Genomic DNA, 15278 nt, shown 5'->3' with positions numbered 1-15278 from the left:
CGGATCCCACATGCCGCGGAGCGGCTGGGCCCGTGAGCCGTGGCCGCTGGGCCTGCGCGTCCGGAGCCTGTGCCCCGCAACGGGAGAGGCCACAGCAGTGAGAGGCCCGCGTACCGCAAAAAAAAAAAAAAAAGAAGTCTGAGTTTATTTTAAAATTACCTCTGATAACTACCAATTATCGGGAACCTGAAAGAACAGTGCAGTACAAATAAGATGGGCAGCAAATGAAAGACGGGGTGCCATTCGAGGGGCGTGTACGAAGTGTTGTGTTAGCACAGGATTGAGGATTCCTCTGGAGCTGTCGGTACTGACCACTCGGCAAACACACTCAGTCCCCGAGCATTTCTGGGGGCAGAGATTAAGGGAGGGAGAGAGTCTCCTCCAAGGATGAACCAGCAGGTGTTTGAGGCAGAAATAGAAAAGGAAACACTGAGTCATCTTGCCAAGTGATGCTTACCTCGCCCATGAGCTCTGCGTGGACCTTGGACACCCCGTAGATAGTCCTGGGTCTCTGGATACAGAGATCGGGGGTTGGGTTCCGCGGAGAAGTAGGTCCAAACGCCCCGATGGTGCTTGGCACAAACAATCGCAGACCGTGCTCCTCGGCGACGTCCAGGACGTTGTGCAGTCCTGAAACAAGCAGATGTCGTAAACTGGGAAACCTCTTCCCAAAGAACTGGGAAATCTGGCAGACGGGTCACCTGGGGCAAGATCCAGAGACTCACCAGTGATGTTCACAGCTCTGGCCAGGGACACGTTTGCTTCTCCCACTGCACTGAGCAGGGCGCTGTAATGAAACAGCCAGGTGACACGGTTGTTCACCACGATCTCCCGCAGATTCTTGTAATCCAGGATGTCGGAATAAATAAACGGGCCTGCAAGGAGCAGTGAAACCAGGAAGTAAAAGAGTTCCGGGCTTGAAAAGCTCAACAGATCTTTTCCCGTCCTCTGCTGACTTTGAATTCCATTGGTACCGACTTGGTAGCAACAACTTGGACACTCCCCAGCATCTTCTTTATGGAGAATAACGAATCCCAGCCACCCCACGGCTAACAGCAGCTAATGCTTATACAGGACATACACCTGCTGGGTGCTGTTCTAAGGGCTTTCTGTATATTTAACTCTCACAGCCTTCGAGGCGGATATTTTGTTGATGAGGAAACTGAGGCATAGCGAGGTTAAGTAGCTTGCCAGTATCAAACAGAATAAAATTAAGAACTGGAGTAATGACCAGGCAACTGGCTTGAGTTGCCAAACCTATAGGCACACAGAGATTTCACCCTGCTTAAAAGTTGCATAGGGTTTCCCTGGTGGCGCAGTGGTTGAGAATCTGCCTGCCGATGCAGGGGACACGGGTTCGAGCCCTGGTCTGGGAAGATCCCACATGCCGCGGAGCAACTGGGCCCGTGAGCCACAACTACTGAGCCTGTGCTCCGCAACAAGAGAGGCTACGACAGTGATAGGCCTGCGCACCGCGATGAAGAGTGGCCCCCGCTCGCCGCAACTAGAGAAAGCCCTCGCACAGCAACGAAGACCCAACACAGCGAAAAATAAATAAATAAATAGCGTTCCCTTTAAAAAAAAAAAAAAAAAAAAAAGTTGCATAGTTTAGGACTTCCCTGGTGGTCCAGTGGTTAAGACTCTGTGCTTCCAGTGCAGGGGGCACGGGTTCGATCCCTGGTTGGGGAAGATCCCACATGCCGTGCGGTGCAGCCAAAAAAAAAAAAAAAAAAAAGTTGCATATTTTAAAGGAACAGAGAAATGGGTTTACAAAAACGAAAAACCCACCATGGTATAAAAGAACTATAAATTAAGAGTTTGCCACACCTGGTTAGGCTAGAGGTAGAGCCGATTTTGTGCCAATTTTCCCCACTTTCAGTGAATTACCACTCTTCCCCATGGTAAACAGCAAAAGGCTGACACAGAACCAGGAAGGACTAGAACTATAAAAACATCTCTGAGGTGTAGACAACCTGACTAGAGGAGTCTGGGGTCTCTGTGTGTGCACAGTAGTTTAAGAACAAGTCCACGTTGAAATATGAGGATTAATTTCTCCAAAATTTAAAGTTCCTTTTCCTCATTTCAGAACTTGATTTTTGTTTGCTTTCTCTCTGAGCTAAGTTCACTAAAAACTCTGAAAGATAGGAATCAGTTTTATTCCACAGATACTGCTCCAAATAATATCCAAAGATACTATTCCACAACTTCATGTCAAGGTCTGAAGAACTCTCCTGTCCTTGGATCCCTTGCACAAGCAGTAGCTGTACCGTAGGCGTTTTACAGAACGAATGAGGACAAAACCATGAAACATTTTTAAGTGGCACAAGTGTGCCTCCAATACTCCTCTTTCTTTAATTCACAAGCCTGGTTATGAGCGGTGACACCGATTCTGGGAGCTGCCTCTCTACCTGCTCTGTGAGCCTCTTACCACTAAGGAAGACGTGCTCAGGGGGCTTCCGAATGTCAGACAGAATCACGTTGTCCTTCCCAAATCGTTTCCTAATGGGAAAATCAAACACACGAGTGGGTACACTGAGGACATAACAGGTCCTATGAAAACAGTCTTTCCAACGGGAACTGTCATGCCCCGTCAGCCTCCAAATCCGTCCTCTTCACACCTTCCTTCCCCCTTCGTCCTCAACTCACAGCCCTGCAGTTGCAGCCACACTCAGGGCTGTATCTCCTGCTTCTACCTCAGCCCATTATCCTGGTATCTGTCACCAATTTCTTCCCAGTGACCCGAGTTGCTCCCTTTCCCTTCCCGTTCTTCTCTCCTCTTATCCTTTTATCCCACTCTCCAAATCCCACACTGTTCCTTTTCAGTTTCTACACATACAATACGTCCCTATGCTCCCAAACATCTGAAAACCAAGTGATTTACTGGGAGGCAGGTCTTACTTTGCCTAACCTAGGAAAGGCAGAGGGCGAAGGACCAGCTTGGGGGATGCTGAGTCGAGGACCTGAAACAATGTCTGTGATATGAAGAGGCACGATGGAATGCATTCCAAACGGTCACTTACACAGCCCTGAAAAACCCAGAATTTAAATTTAAACTTTGCGAGCTCTTACCTCAAAAAGCTAGCAAGCCCCACTCCAAGCTGGCCAAGACCCCCTGGATAAAGAAGAAAAAAGTGAATCTTTCATCTAAATCTAACCAATTCAAGTATTCCCAGTATGTAATAATAGAATAAAACTCTACTGGCACTCTTAGCTAACTAGGTAAAGCCCCAGGTTGGCCTGATAGAACTGAATTACCTCCTCGGAGCTATAGGACAGAGATGGGTACAGGTAAGAGAACAATCACAGAAGAGCAGGACCACCTCCTGGTCAGGAATTCACCACCAGCTTTGCCTTTGTTATTTGAGGGGCTGTGAAAAGTATCTGCTACGGGTACCAGAACACTCAAAGCTAGATATAATAGTTAGATATCAACCTCTGCTGGGATTATCCAGAGCACCCTCCTTCCATTAGACCTGGTGAGGAATAGGAAGGGAGAAAGAAAGAAGGGACAAACCAAGAAGTCACCTGAAAAAAGGGGCAGATATCTGGATGGGCAAGGAGCTGCTAAGGACATTATAGATGAGTATTACAGCATCTTAATTTGGACGCTTACAAATGCCATCGATGGAAATGGGAGAGCTAGGGGTCTGGGAGCGCATTTAGGGCAACACAACCCTAAATTCCATTTGGGAGAAAGTTAAGAGGCAGGAAGACATGGAGAGTGGGATTTCCCGTAAGCGTGTGTTTACATGGGACTGAAACCAGCCCACTGCCCGTAACACTGGGCCCTGGAAGATGCTTTGTTGGTGCAGGGAGAAAGGAATCAAACAACACACAGACAAGAAGCTGGGAGAGTCAGGCGGTAAGTGCAGAGGGAACCGGCCTCCCTTGAAACCCAGTTACGGCAGGAGGGGAGGAGGAGGTGCCAGTGAGAGAAACACACACACACTGAGGAATGTAAGAAGGATAAGGACGTGACGCCAAGGGATGAAACTCTGGCAAACAGAGGCCGATAAAACATGTCAGTCAAATCAGAGGTGGGCTTGAGTCAGCTGGAAGGACTTGCGGACAGACGGTCACGTTTGCAGTAAGCAGATACAGAACCAGGTGTCGGGTGGCTACGAGGGGAGAGGGGTCAGCAAGCCAGTCCGTGCACAGGGAGCCGCAAGTGTCACGAGGTGGCGCTGAGGAGTTCCCCGGGCCCTGGGCAGGCCCTGCCTATCCCTTCCATACAGACGTGCAGGAACTGCCTGGCCTGAGAAGCCTGGCCAAGGAAAGGTGCGCCTGATTCCAGAGGCCACGTTCTATCCACACACCTTGGCTCCCGGGCCATTGCCAGCAGGAAAGGGGAACTGAGTCCCACAGCAGCTTTTTGGTCCTCTTCAGGCTCCCGGGTCCTCCCTTCAGACAATAAAAGATTTGGGCAGGGAAACCAAGCCCTGGCAACAGCGGCAAAAAATAAGGACAGGGCACTTGCGCTATTTCGGAGGGAGCCAGGAGTGGGAAAGGGAGTTTCTGATTCATAAGTGTTACCTGGCGGCATGGTAGACATTCCAAAAATAAATACACCGCCACACAAGGAAAATAACAAAGCCACAAATGTGGAAAAAAGAAAAAAACCCAACCTGTAATTAAGACGCGCGGTTGGTCTGCTTCAGAGAACGAGGTAGAGTGGAAGTGGGCATCCGCTGGAATCTGCTGAGGGGAGGTGCCCAGAAACCGGCCGGGCAGGACAGGAGCCTGGCAGCCACAGGCCGGTCTCTGCAGCATCCGGCTGGCAACCCGCCGCAGCATCCAAACGACCGGCATGATCTCTGCAGACACTGTAACACCAAAGGAGCAGAGTTGAGAAAAGACACATGCACCCCAATGTTCACTGCAGCACTATTTATACTAGCCAAGACATGGAACCTAAGAGTCCATCAACAGATGAATATGGATAAAGAAGATGTGGGGTGTGTGTACACACACACACACACACACACACACACACACTGGAATATTACTCAACCATCAAAAAGAATGAAATAATGCCATTTGCGGCAACATGGATGGACCTAGACATTACCATATTAAGCGAAGTAAGCTAGACAAAGACAAATACCACATATCATTTATATGTGGAATCTAAAACACGATACTAATCAACATATCTACGAAACAAAACAGACTCACAGACGTAGAGAACAGACTTGTATCAATAGTTGCCAAGTGGGGAGGCTGGGTAGGGGAGGGAAGGAATGGGAGTTTGAGATTAGCAGAGGCAAACTATTATATACAGGATGGATAAAGAACAAGGTCCTACTGTATAGCACGGGGAACTATATTCAATATCCTGTGACAAATCATAATGGAAAAGAACATGAAAAAGAATATATATATCTGTATAACTGAGTCACTTTGCTGTATAGCAGAAATTAACACAACACTGTAAATCAACTATATGTCAATAAAATTAAAAAAAACAAACAAAAGAAGCAGAGTTCAGTATGTAACTGCTTACCCTCCCGACCCCTCAAAACACAAACCCTTTAACCACAACTAACACTAAGATCGCCAGCTCACGAGCAAAGCCATGTTCTGGCTTCATGAATCGAACTAAAGAGGCTGCTGATTGCGCAGACAGGAAGCCAGTCAAGAGCCGGCCGTGAGCCCAGCCCTGTGAAAAGGGGATAAACGTCACTGGTGCAAAGTGCAGGCAAACAAAGACTGGCCGAGGTTTGGAACTGGAGCCGCACAGTGCTGACATCAACTGGGATCTAAAGTCACAGCGGAGGTTACTGTGTACAGAGCCGTCCACGCCAGGAACATCATGGAGCCCCGCAAAGGCCTCAGATCTTCACAACTGTAATCATCTGTCCACGTACCATCGAGGTGCGAACAGGTCCCCGATTAAATAACACAGAGCCCTGTGACTCTCGTGCTAACTCAGATGTTATGTTTAGGATGAACCAGACTAGAAAAGCAGATAGTTAAGGTAAAAAGGCCCCCGGCAATACTGAGTAAGCTGTGACTAATTTCTGTTTCACTGCCAACTCTTTAGGAAGGATCATTTAGAAAAGCCATTTTCTCCTCTGTTCCCAGATCATGTATATTTTATTGCAGTCCAGCTCCCCTTCCTCGTCAGCTTTACCCAGGCAAGCATGTCACAAGAGCAGATCAGAGCTGCTCAGTTCTAACAGCGACCTTCCTGCCCCCAAAGGTCAGGCCTTATGCACTCTGCGCACTGCCCGTGGCCTCCACCTCCGTCAGCTGTCAGATTTCCAACAGCACTGGCGGATGAGCCTTCAGAGCGACCCCAGTGCCCAACCCCCTCACGAAGAAGTGGCCAGATCTCAACCATCTTATATTTTGCATCATAAAACAAGAAAAAGTAAACCACACTTGGAGACATTTCCCATTTAGGATCTGAACTTAGCCTGGCATCACACTCAACCCGGTGCCTTGAGTAGGTAACAGTCATTCTAAGTTAAAACCGCCAGAGGTGTCAGAAGCTTTCCTGCAATCCCTAAAATCCAGATTATAGAAAGCAAAAGGGCAATACAATCTGCTGAAACCCTATGCTTGAACATCCTTTTGTGAGCCACAGAGGTCTTGTTCTTGAGGACACCGAAAAAAGGCGGGCAGAGCCCCGATGGCGTCTGTCGGGTCAGGGGCTTGGCCCATCAGGTCCTCAGCCTAAGACGCAACCCCGCCAAGGTCCTGAGGTCCTGCATCCCAGCTAACTTTCCCAAACAAGCAGAAGACAACCTTCTGATGGCGCATCTCCGGATTGGAAGGGAGGTCACTATAGGAGAGACCCAAGCTTTTCCTTCCATCATCCCTTCAAACCATCTTTGCAGCCACTGCTGACCCCCGAGACCAGGTAAGAGCTTTGATTCTTAAAGTCACTTATTTCAGCAAGTTCAAGAGGATGGCGAGGAAGCCAAGAAGCAGCCAGATTTACCAGAACATCTGAAACTCAAAGACAATTCTCAGTTCCCAAAAGCAAAGTAGTGATGGCCACAGGCGAAGACATTTGGGGTTTTGTTTTTCTTTTAAAGGTTGAAGACACTGGCGTCTGGCAAAAGGTAAACCCTGAAGACGTGAAACGGGGATGTGAAATACGTACGACTCAGTTCATCTTCTCTTTCCCCAGAAGGGGAAAGCACGAAGGAGGCACAAATTCCTAGTTGAATATCAAGTATTTTAGTTTAACAATGTGGACAATTCATGCTTGAGTTGGCTCTTATTCCACAGCTATTACTAGCTAACATCTGATGCTCAAGACAGACCAGAGGCCTGTGAATGCCTTTCTGAATTATAGCATTTAACCATGGCAAGCACCACCCTTCTCAGGGAACCCAGTTCTTAACCGTCAAGCAGCTCTACTGTCCCTACAATGGGATTGCTTTGATTAGCAGTGCATGTACATTAAAAACAAAACCAAAAAACCCTCCAACCATCTACCGCATGTAGCTTTTTCAAGTCAAGATTATTATCTTGCCGCTGCCAAATTCAATTTAATACTTTTATAAGGCAGCAGCTCTCAAATTTTCTGGCCTCTGGGCTCTTACACTCTTAAAAATTGGGGACTACAGAGAGCTTTTGTTTAAGTGGGGTCTATCTAACAATGTTTGCTGTAGTAGACAGCAAAACCGAGAAACATTTAACCTCCAAATGAGTTCATTTAAAACCAATAAACATGTTAAAATAAACATATTTTATGAAAATAACTGTATTTTCCAAAACAAAAAATTTACTGAGTGGCACTGTTTTACATTTACTTGTCTCTTTGATGTTTTCCTTCATAGAAAACAGCTGGATTCTCACATCTGCTTCTAACTCAATCTGTCTGCTGCTTTGATTAAAGTAAATGAAGAAAATCCAGACTCAAAGCAAAGTAGTGGGGAAAGGAAGCTGTATTTTGAAAGCCTTTTCAGATAATTCTGGATACTCATCTTGGATATCCAAAACTCAACACATGGTAGTTTCTTAAAGGTTAGTTGCAATGTAGAATCTGAAGCCATTATCAGTGAACTTTTGTACCTGCTACATTAAAACCCACTGGTATATCTAATGCTTTGAACACATCTTTTTTTTTTTTTTAAGATTTTTTTTGATGTGGACCATTTTTAAAGTCTTCATTGAATTTGTTAAAATATTGCTTCTGTTTTATGTTTTGGTTTTTTGGCTGCAAGGCATGCAGGAATCTTAGCTCCCGGACCAGGGATTGAACCTGCACCCCCTGCCTTGGAAGGCAAAGTCGTAACCACTGGTCCGCCAGGGAAGTCCCTTGAACACATCTTTTACTCCCGCGTGGTTTTGTAATTTCATACATTGTTTGTTGGAAAATATTGGTTCAGTGAGTTATGCAGAGCTTCCAACTGTTAACACACTTCACTGTACAATACCCAAAAGTCATAGTGGTTGATATCACTGATCTCATCAGAAAATTCCTAAGTATTGGGAAGCTGTCAAATTCATGGTAGTGGATACAACTTAACTTGCAACAAATACCTCGGCAGGCTCACTTGGTTCATTTTTTTAGAAAATGTATGCCGATTATCTAGGTATGAATAACCATCATGTCAGTCGTTCTTTCAAGCAAAAATGGTTCTCTATGAAAAACAGGGACCAGTTCAGCTCACAATTCAATCACACAAAATGCTTTCTCTCAAGACAACCATCATATTTCAATATGGAACAAGTACATCCACTTACCACATGACACGTTAAAAAGATGTCTCTGGGGTCAAGATTTAATAAAATCAGTCATTTTTACTGCTTCATAAAGGGCATTCTTAAGTAAAGCTTTCCATTTTTTATTTTATTTTTCACTGAAAGTACATGGCAGTGAAGAATACCATGACTTCTAGTACCACGTGGTGCCACCGCCTTGACTCCTGCAAAGGCACCAGTACTTTTAGCAGGTGTGACTTGTGCACCGTCAGTGCAAATTCAACACAGTTGTTCCAGAATAAACCATGAAATTCAAAAAAGTTATTCCACGCTGAATACTTTGGCACTATTTGTGTTTGCTGTCAAACGTTCACCAAAAAGTTATTCTTTGATAATTGGTTTGGCGCTGATACCAGATAAATACAAACAAAATGGCAAGTGCAGCCACGACTACAAATTCTTCCATTTGTAAGGTAAAAATACACTTCTCTGTCAAGATACCAAACTAGTCTTCATGTTTGCAGCTAAATCTTTAATTTGACAAGTTACTGTAGTATTAGAAAGTGGCAGTGCTATTATTTCTTTCAATGCTTTTTCATCCAAACAAGGCTTTATTGTGTGTTTCTCCAGCCACTGCAATTTGATAACCTATCTTAATAGCTTTTTCTTTTCTAGTTTGGAAAGCTGTAACAAATAATTTTTGGCTTTTAAAGAGCTCATCATATCTACATTTAATTCATTCGTTTTATTTTTCTTTAGATGATGAATGGTTGGTCTAAGAATAATGCTATTGTGACCAAAATACTATTCAAAAAAGTTCTGTGGCATCAGACACATAAGGTAAATTTCTGACATCTGTAAAACTTGACGAAAGCCTTCATATTTTCATGTATTATTTAGTTCTGCACATTTATTTGGAGTAAATTCCTCTTTTCATGAGTCAGAGAACTCTGTTATGTCGCCGTTTCATTTTTTTTCAGCATTTATACACATGGTACAGCTTTGAGTTGAAAAAAATCGAGTCCTCTAATATCCCCCCTTTTTAAACCATTGATCTATCCTTAAATATAAAAAATATATAAATTAATATCCTTTTATGTTAGAATAAAATATTAAGTTCAAAAGAATTTTTATACCATTTAAAATTTTAGAAAAGTTTTAAAATCAAGACTATAAACTTTTTGTTCTTTTTCCATATACCCACAAGACTCAATTTAGGGATTTTAAAGTAATGACTTATTAAAAGAAAACAGGCCCCAGAGATGATAGCACCTATAACTGCAGGTAGCTAGTAAGAATGCAAAGAAGTACTAAGAACAAACAGAGTTTATCTCTGAAAATGGACATATTTATACTCTAAGCCTACTATCCTTAGAAGACTCTAGAAACACAAGAGTACACAAGCACACATCTCATTAGCCATCAGAGGAAAAGCTCATCACAAGCCATTTGGCCTCTAGAAAACTCCACCATACACCTGAGAGAGAAAGAATGAAAAAGGCAGTCGCTTAGTATTTTTTTAAAAATAGCCTTGACCTCATGGACCCTACAGAGGTCTCAAGGAACCCCAGGGCTCCCCAGATCACACTTGAGAACAGCTGTTCTAAAGTAAAACTTGCTTTGCCAAGCTAGTTATTAAACTTATACAGGGGAACCGTCAAAGATGACTGAAGATCAGATGAGAGTCCATAGACCTTCTCCCCTTCTCACCTTGCTTACTTTAACTCCAAAGGATGAAAAAGAAACAGGCCAACAGACATTCCTCAAATAATGGAGCATCTCCCCAGCCCAAGCCTCTGTTACATGACTCTTCCCATCTCCTGGCATTTACCCTTTCTGCAACTACCACAGCAGAACTCTAAGAAAGCAGCGGCGTCAGGAAGACAGTGGGATGATAGAGATACAGACTCAGAGCCCAACTGGCCTTGATTGCTTGGATGTGGGGCAACTTGTGAAGGAATGGAGGAGAATAACACAGGCTTCCAAGTTGTGCTGCTGCAAGCACGGGCTTTCTGGAGGAGCAGGTGAGGTAAGAAGACAAACAAGCTTGGTTTTGGACATGTCGGTTTTAGGCGCCAGGAGCCAGTATGGCTGCATTTCCCACGGAGCTGTGTCCCACTGAGCAGTTCCTAGCAGCGCCTGATACATGCCAGAACTCAAACACCATGTCAAACAGGTAGGCAGGAAGAAGAAACCAAGAACTATCCGGGGTTTGTCTACACCACAGTAAACAGAATGTCCCCTGTTGTCAGAAAACATTACTTCTGTTTCTTGGGGAAAAAACCTTAATTCAATTGTGATTGCTCTGAAGACAGATAATTCTATTTCAGAAATATTAAAAGAAACTCCAATTTGAAATACTGAAAACCAACGAAATAGGCCTTTTCCCTGAGAATGTACCATCAATTTCCTTTAATATTCTTGCTGTCTTGTGTCTTCCCCAAATTTCTAGCTCTAATCATCTCAGCCACGGAGACAGTAAATAAAGATGTATTAAGTAATGTCTCCAGCACATTAAGCATGAAGCTAAAAGCATCCAGCCTCCAACAGATGAATGGATAAAGAAAATGTGGTATATACATACAATGGCATATTATTCAGACTTGAAATAGGAGACCCCGTCACATGCAACAACATGGATGAACCTGGAGGACATTATGCTGAGTCAAATGAACTGGTCACAAAAGGTCAAATGCGGGCTTCCCTGGTGGCACCGTGGTTAAGAATCCACCTGCCAGTGCGGGGGACGCGGGTTCTACCCCTGGTACAGGAAGATCCCACATGCCGCGGAGCAACTAAGCCCGTGCGCCATAACTACTGAGCCTGCGCTCTAGAGCCCGTACTCCACAACTACTGAGCCCACGTGCCTAGAGCCTGTGCTCTGCAACAAGAGAAGCCACAGCAATGAGAAGCCCGAGCACCGCAACGAAGAGTAGCCCCCGCTCGCCGAAAGCCGCACGCAGCAACAAAGACCCAATGCAGCCAAAAATAAATAAATTTATATTTTTAAAAAGGCCAAATACAGTATAATTCCATTCATATGAGTTATACCAGTTACCTAAAGTAATCAAAAAAAAATCATAGAAACAGGAAGTAGAAAGGTAGTTGCCAAGGGGTGGGAGAAAGGGGGAGGGGATACGAGTATTTAATTAACAGGCATAGCTTCAGTTTTGCAGGATAAAAAAGTTCTAGAGATTCACTGTGAATATACCTGACAGTACTGAACTGTACTCTTAAAAATGGTTAAGATGGTAAATTTTATGTTATGTAATTGAAGCCACAACTTAAATTTTAAAAAAAATCCAGCCCCAAGAAATGGTCAGTGCATATATATACTACTGAGGAGCTAGAAAATTCGCCCCGTGGAGATCAACGCCACCCCAGAGACCCATCAAACCCCCGTCCCGTCCAAACTCCCCAGCCCTTGTCTCACCGAACCCCCTAAATGGTTCTTTTCCCTCTGCTTATAAACCTGCTGAAACCTATTATTCTACTCCAGCCTTTACCTTTCCTTCCCATCTCAAGGATCTCCAGAGAGTTCCCTGCCCCTCCAAGTGGGGCCTCTTGCTCTGCACCCAGTGGAACTGCTTTCACCAAAGGTCAGCCACTGCCCAGTTGACAACTTCCGGGCCCCGGGGACTAATAACTCTTCTAAGGGCTAATAACGCTTATAAGACACATTTGCAAGGCAGTCTCCGCTTTACATCCTCCAGTTCATTAAATCATAAAAGCAAACGTGTCCTCTTCATAGTAATGACCCAAGGAAAAATCAGGCATCTCAACTACCGAGCGCTGACGAAGCACCCGCTTTCCTGAACTCTTATTTAAGCCTCAGAGTTACTCTGAAGCTGGGATCTTCTCTCCATTTTGCAGGAGGAATTTTGACCCGCCCAAGGTCAGGCAGATACTAATTACCAAAAGGAGGGGTTGCAAACCAGGCCCGTTGAGTCTCAAACCCTCCTGCCATCACCCCCACTCTTCTCCCTCAAGAGAAGAGATAACATCAGGTACCTAAGAGAGACGACAAAGAGGAAACATCCTCGTGGCGGCGCAGGGGCACCTTCCCCGCCGCCCCTCCTCCCCTACAGCTCGGCTCCTCCCCCTCGCCGCTCCCCAGGAGCCGAGGGCGTTCAAGGCCAGGCACGGCCCCCCCTCGCCGTGCGAGCCTGCGTACACTACCTCGCCAAACCTCAAGTTTCCCCATCCTTAGAAAGGGGAAAATGATCGGACCACCACATTAGACTGCTGGGAGGATTTAATAAAAGCAATTTAGAAAAGCGCTTAGCAAACTGCTCAGTCAGTGTAAAGACTCCATCAACCAGCTGGTAAAGTCTAGACTTAATGTGGGGTTGATCCGAAAGCCAGAAAGGGTCGGGGGAAAAAAATCCCGGAGCTCTCAGCGTGAGCTACAGAGGGTGTTAGAGGGAGATCTGGCTTCGCAGAGCGGGCGCCCCCATACTCCCTCCTACGCGCGCCGGCCCGGGAAAGGGAACCCAAGAAGACGCGGAGACTTGGGCCGCACGCGGGTCTCCGGCCTCCGCCTCCCAGCATGGCTGGATAAACCGGTTTTCTGAGAACAGCCGCTCCCACCCCTATTCCCTGGCAGCAGTGCCCCGGCCCTCCCCCGGCCTCCCAGCTCCGCGGCGACTGCTGGGGACCCCCGCTCGCGCCCGGGAGCGCTGGGTCTCCAGCCCCGCGCCGCGTCACACCGATCGGTTCAGCGGGGGCACTGACCTTCCGACGCAGCCGCCCAGAGATGCTGCTCTGCTGCGGCGCCGGAGCTGGAGCTGCAGCTGCACGTGGCCAGAAGTCCGGGAGCTCCGAACAGAAACCTGAGCTCGGCGCGCGCTGCGCCTTTATAGTCTCTGCGGGCAAACCCGCCCCCCGGCGCACCAATCCCCTTCTGTCCGGACCGCCCTGGCGTGGGCGTCGGATCACCACGTGGGAGGGCGCCGGTTGCCATGGTAACCCTCCCCGAGGGTCCCAGTAGTGTTCCTGGCGGCGCGCGCTCCTCACGCGGGCTCCGCTTCCCACCCATCTTCGGGAGAGCTCGCGGAAGGCGAGGGACGCTTTCGAGTCCAGCGTGCGGCGTCCCCGGCAGCGGCAGAGCCAGCCCGCAGGTCTTCGCGTGGGACTGTCCAGGTGGGGACAGCTCAAGGGCCTCCCAACACAAGGGGCCCGGCCCCCCCGGAGCCCCAGAGCACCGGTCGGTGCTGGCGTTTAGCGGCTCAGCAGTGGACTTGAGGAGGAATGCGGGACGCCGAAGGGAAAGCTGGAAGGATTGGCAGGGGAAATAGCTCCGGACCAGGGTCAGGAGATACGGTACAAAGAGACCTTGAGAGGGTCATTTCATCCTGGTTTCCCACATGGGAAACATCGCTGTGAAATTAGATGACCTCCAAGGCCACCGGACCAGTAGTCAGCATCACCTAGGAGCTTGTTGGAAATGCAGATTTGAGGCTGCACCCCGGACCTGCTGAGTCAGAATCTCTGCGTTGGGGCCCTGTGAGCTGTGTTTTAACAAGCCCTCCAGGTGATGATGATCTGTGCTAAAGTTGAGAAGCGCTGATCTAGGGGAGTGGATCCTCAGACTTGGCTGCAGATTAGAATCACCGGGGAGTTCAGGAACCTCCCAAATAAACCAGAATCTGGTCGGCGGGGGAAGGAGGGGGGGCAGAAGCCCAGGCATAAGTTTTTTTTTAAGCTTCTCGAGTGATCCCCATGTGCTTTCAAGGTGAGAACCAAGTGACCCCCATGAGCTGTCATGGTGAGAACCACGGATATACCCTAGAGGCTTGGTCCTCCTCCAAGTGTGGTCCCTGGAGAAAACAGCCCCCTCCCAGACCTACTAAATCACAGTCTGCATTTCAAGGGGCTCTCCACGTGGTTCGTGTGCACGTTAGGGTTTGGAAAAACAGCTCTAAGGCCTCCTCCAACATTAAGAATCCATGATTTTATGAAATATGTCTTTCTGTTTTACAGACTCTTAGAAGGCCCCATGTCTTCAACTTTTTCTCATATGACATGATGTTCGTTATGGGTCTCTCTCTAGTGCACTTGAATTTTCAAATTTTAATTAGACTTTTAGCCTCTCAAGAGACCTAGGAGATTATCAAGGCCACTGTGCCCACTTGACAGAGGAAGAGGTGGAGCCCCACCTAGACAGGTGAAGCGATTTCCCCAGAGGCCAGGGGGACCGGAATGCTGCCCCAGGCACTGGGTCACTGCCCTTTCTAATACACCACAACGTATCATTAGGAGTTATTTTTTGTTTTCCTCCAACATTGTGGTGAGGTCGGAGATGGCACTGAACTTGCTTTGAGTGGGTTGCAGACAGGGATGTTTCAGGGTGAAGCAACCCACTGAGGATGCTGCTTGTTTGGGGGGGGGGACGGGGAGGAAGCGTGCCTTCAACCTTTGCTCCTGAGGACAGGGCAAGAAAAAGGCGTGATTACCAAGGGACTGAAAGGTGACATGGTTTCTGGTGTGGATGAAAAATGTCACCTGCCATATCAGTAAGCAAAGGATGTTGCAGACATCAAGCCAGCGGCCACTGCTGCCCCCCCCCCCCCCCCCCCCCCCCCCCCCAGCATGGGGTGGGGAGGGGCACGATACTG

General features: G+C 47.1%; 1 protein-coding gene and 1 long non-coding RNA gene across 3 annotated transcripts in view; one reads left to right on the top strand and one right to left on the bottom strand.

The window, feature by feature from the left end:
• The window catches only part of LOC102981942 (L-threonine 3-dehydrogenase, mitochondrial), a 21367-nt gene extending 7896 nt beyond the window's left edge, over window positions 1–13471 (bottom strand). The window contains exons 1-6 of the mRNA XM_055087352.1: window positions 13396–13471; window positions 4626–4823; window positions 3070–3112; window positions 2429–2499; window positions 726–875; window positions 458–630 (exon numbers count right to left, since the gene is read on the bottom strand). Of these exons, the coding sequence (XP_054943327.1) occupies window positions 458–630; window positions 726–875; window positions 2429–2499; window positions 3070–3112; window positions 4626–4809 (621 nt within the window). The 5' untranslated portion in view covers window positions 4810–4823; window positions 13396–13471. The remainder of the gene's footprint in view (window positions 1–457; window positions 631–725; window positions 876–2428; window positions 2500–3069; window positions 3113–4625; window positions 4824–13395) is intronic.
• Window positions 13472–13714: 243 nt separating this feature from the next.
• The window catches only part of LOC129392429 (uncharacterized), a 14171-nt gene continuing 12607 nt past the window's right edge, over window positions 13715–15278 (top strand). Inside the window, exon 1 of one of the 2 annotated variants that reach the window (XR_008618295.1) lies at window positions 13715–13803. This is a non-coding gene — a long non-coding RNA (uncharacterized lncRNA). Of the gene's footprint in view, window positions 13804–14105; window positions 14195–15278 lie in introns of those variants that run through there. The other variant, XR_008618294.1, reaches the window with a different exon arrangement.

This window comes from Physeter macrocephalus, chromosome 9, assembly GCF_002837175.3.
Source record: "Physeter macrocephalus isolate SW-GA chromosome 9, ASM283717v5, whole genome shotgun sequence".
In the NCBI taxonomy this organism is placed as follows: Eukaryota; Metazoa; Chordata; class Mammalia; order Artiodactyla; family Physeteridae; genus Physeter; species Physeter macrocephalus.
The sequence above is the reverse complement of the archived record's forward strand: the minus strand, read 5'-3'. Positions and strand labels throughout refer to the sequence as shown.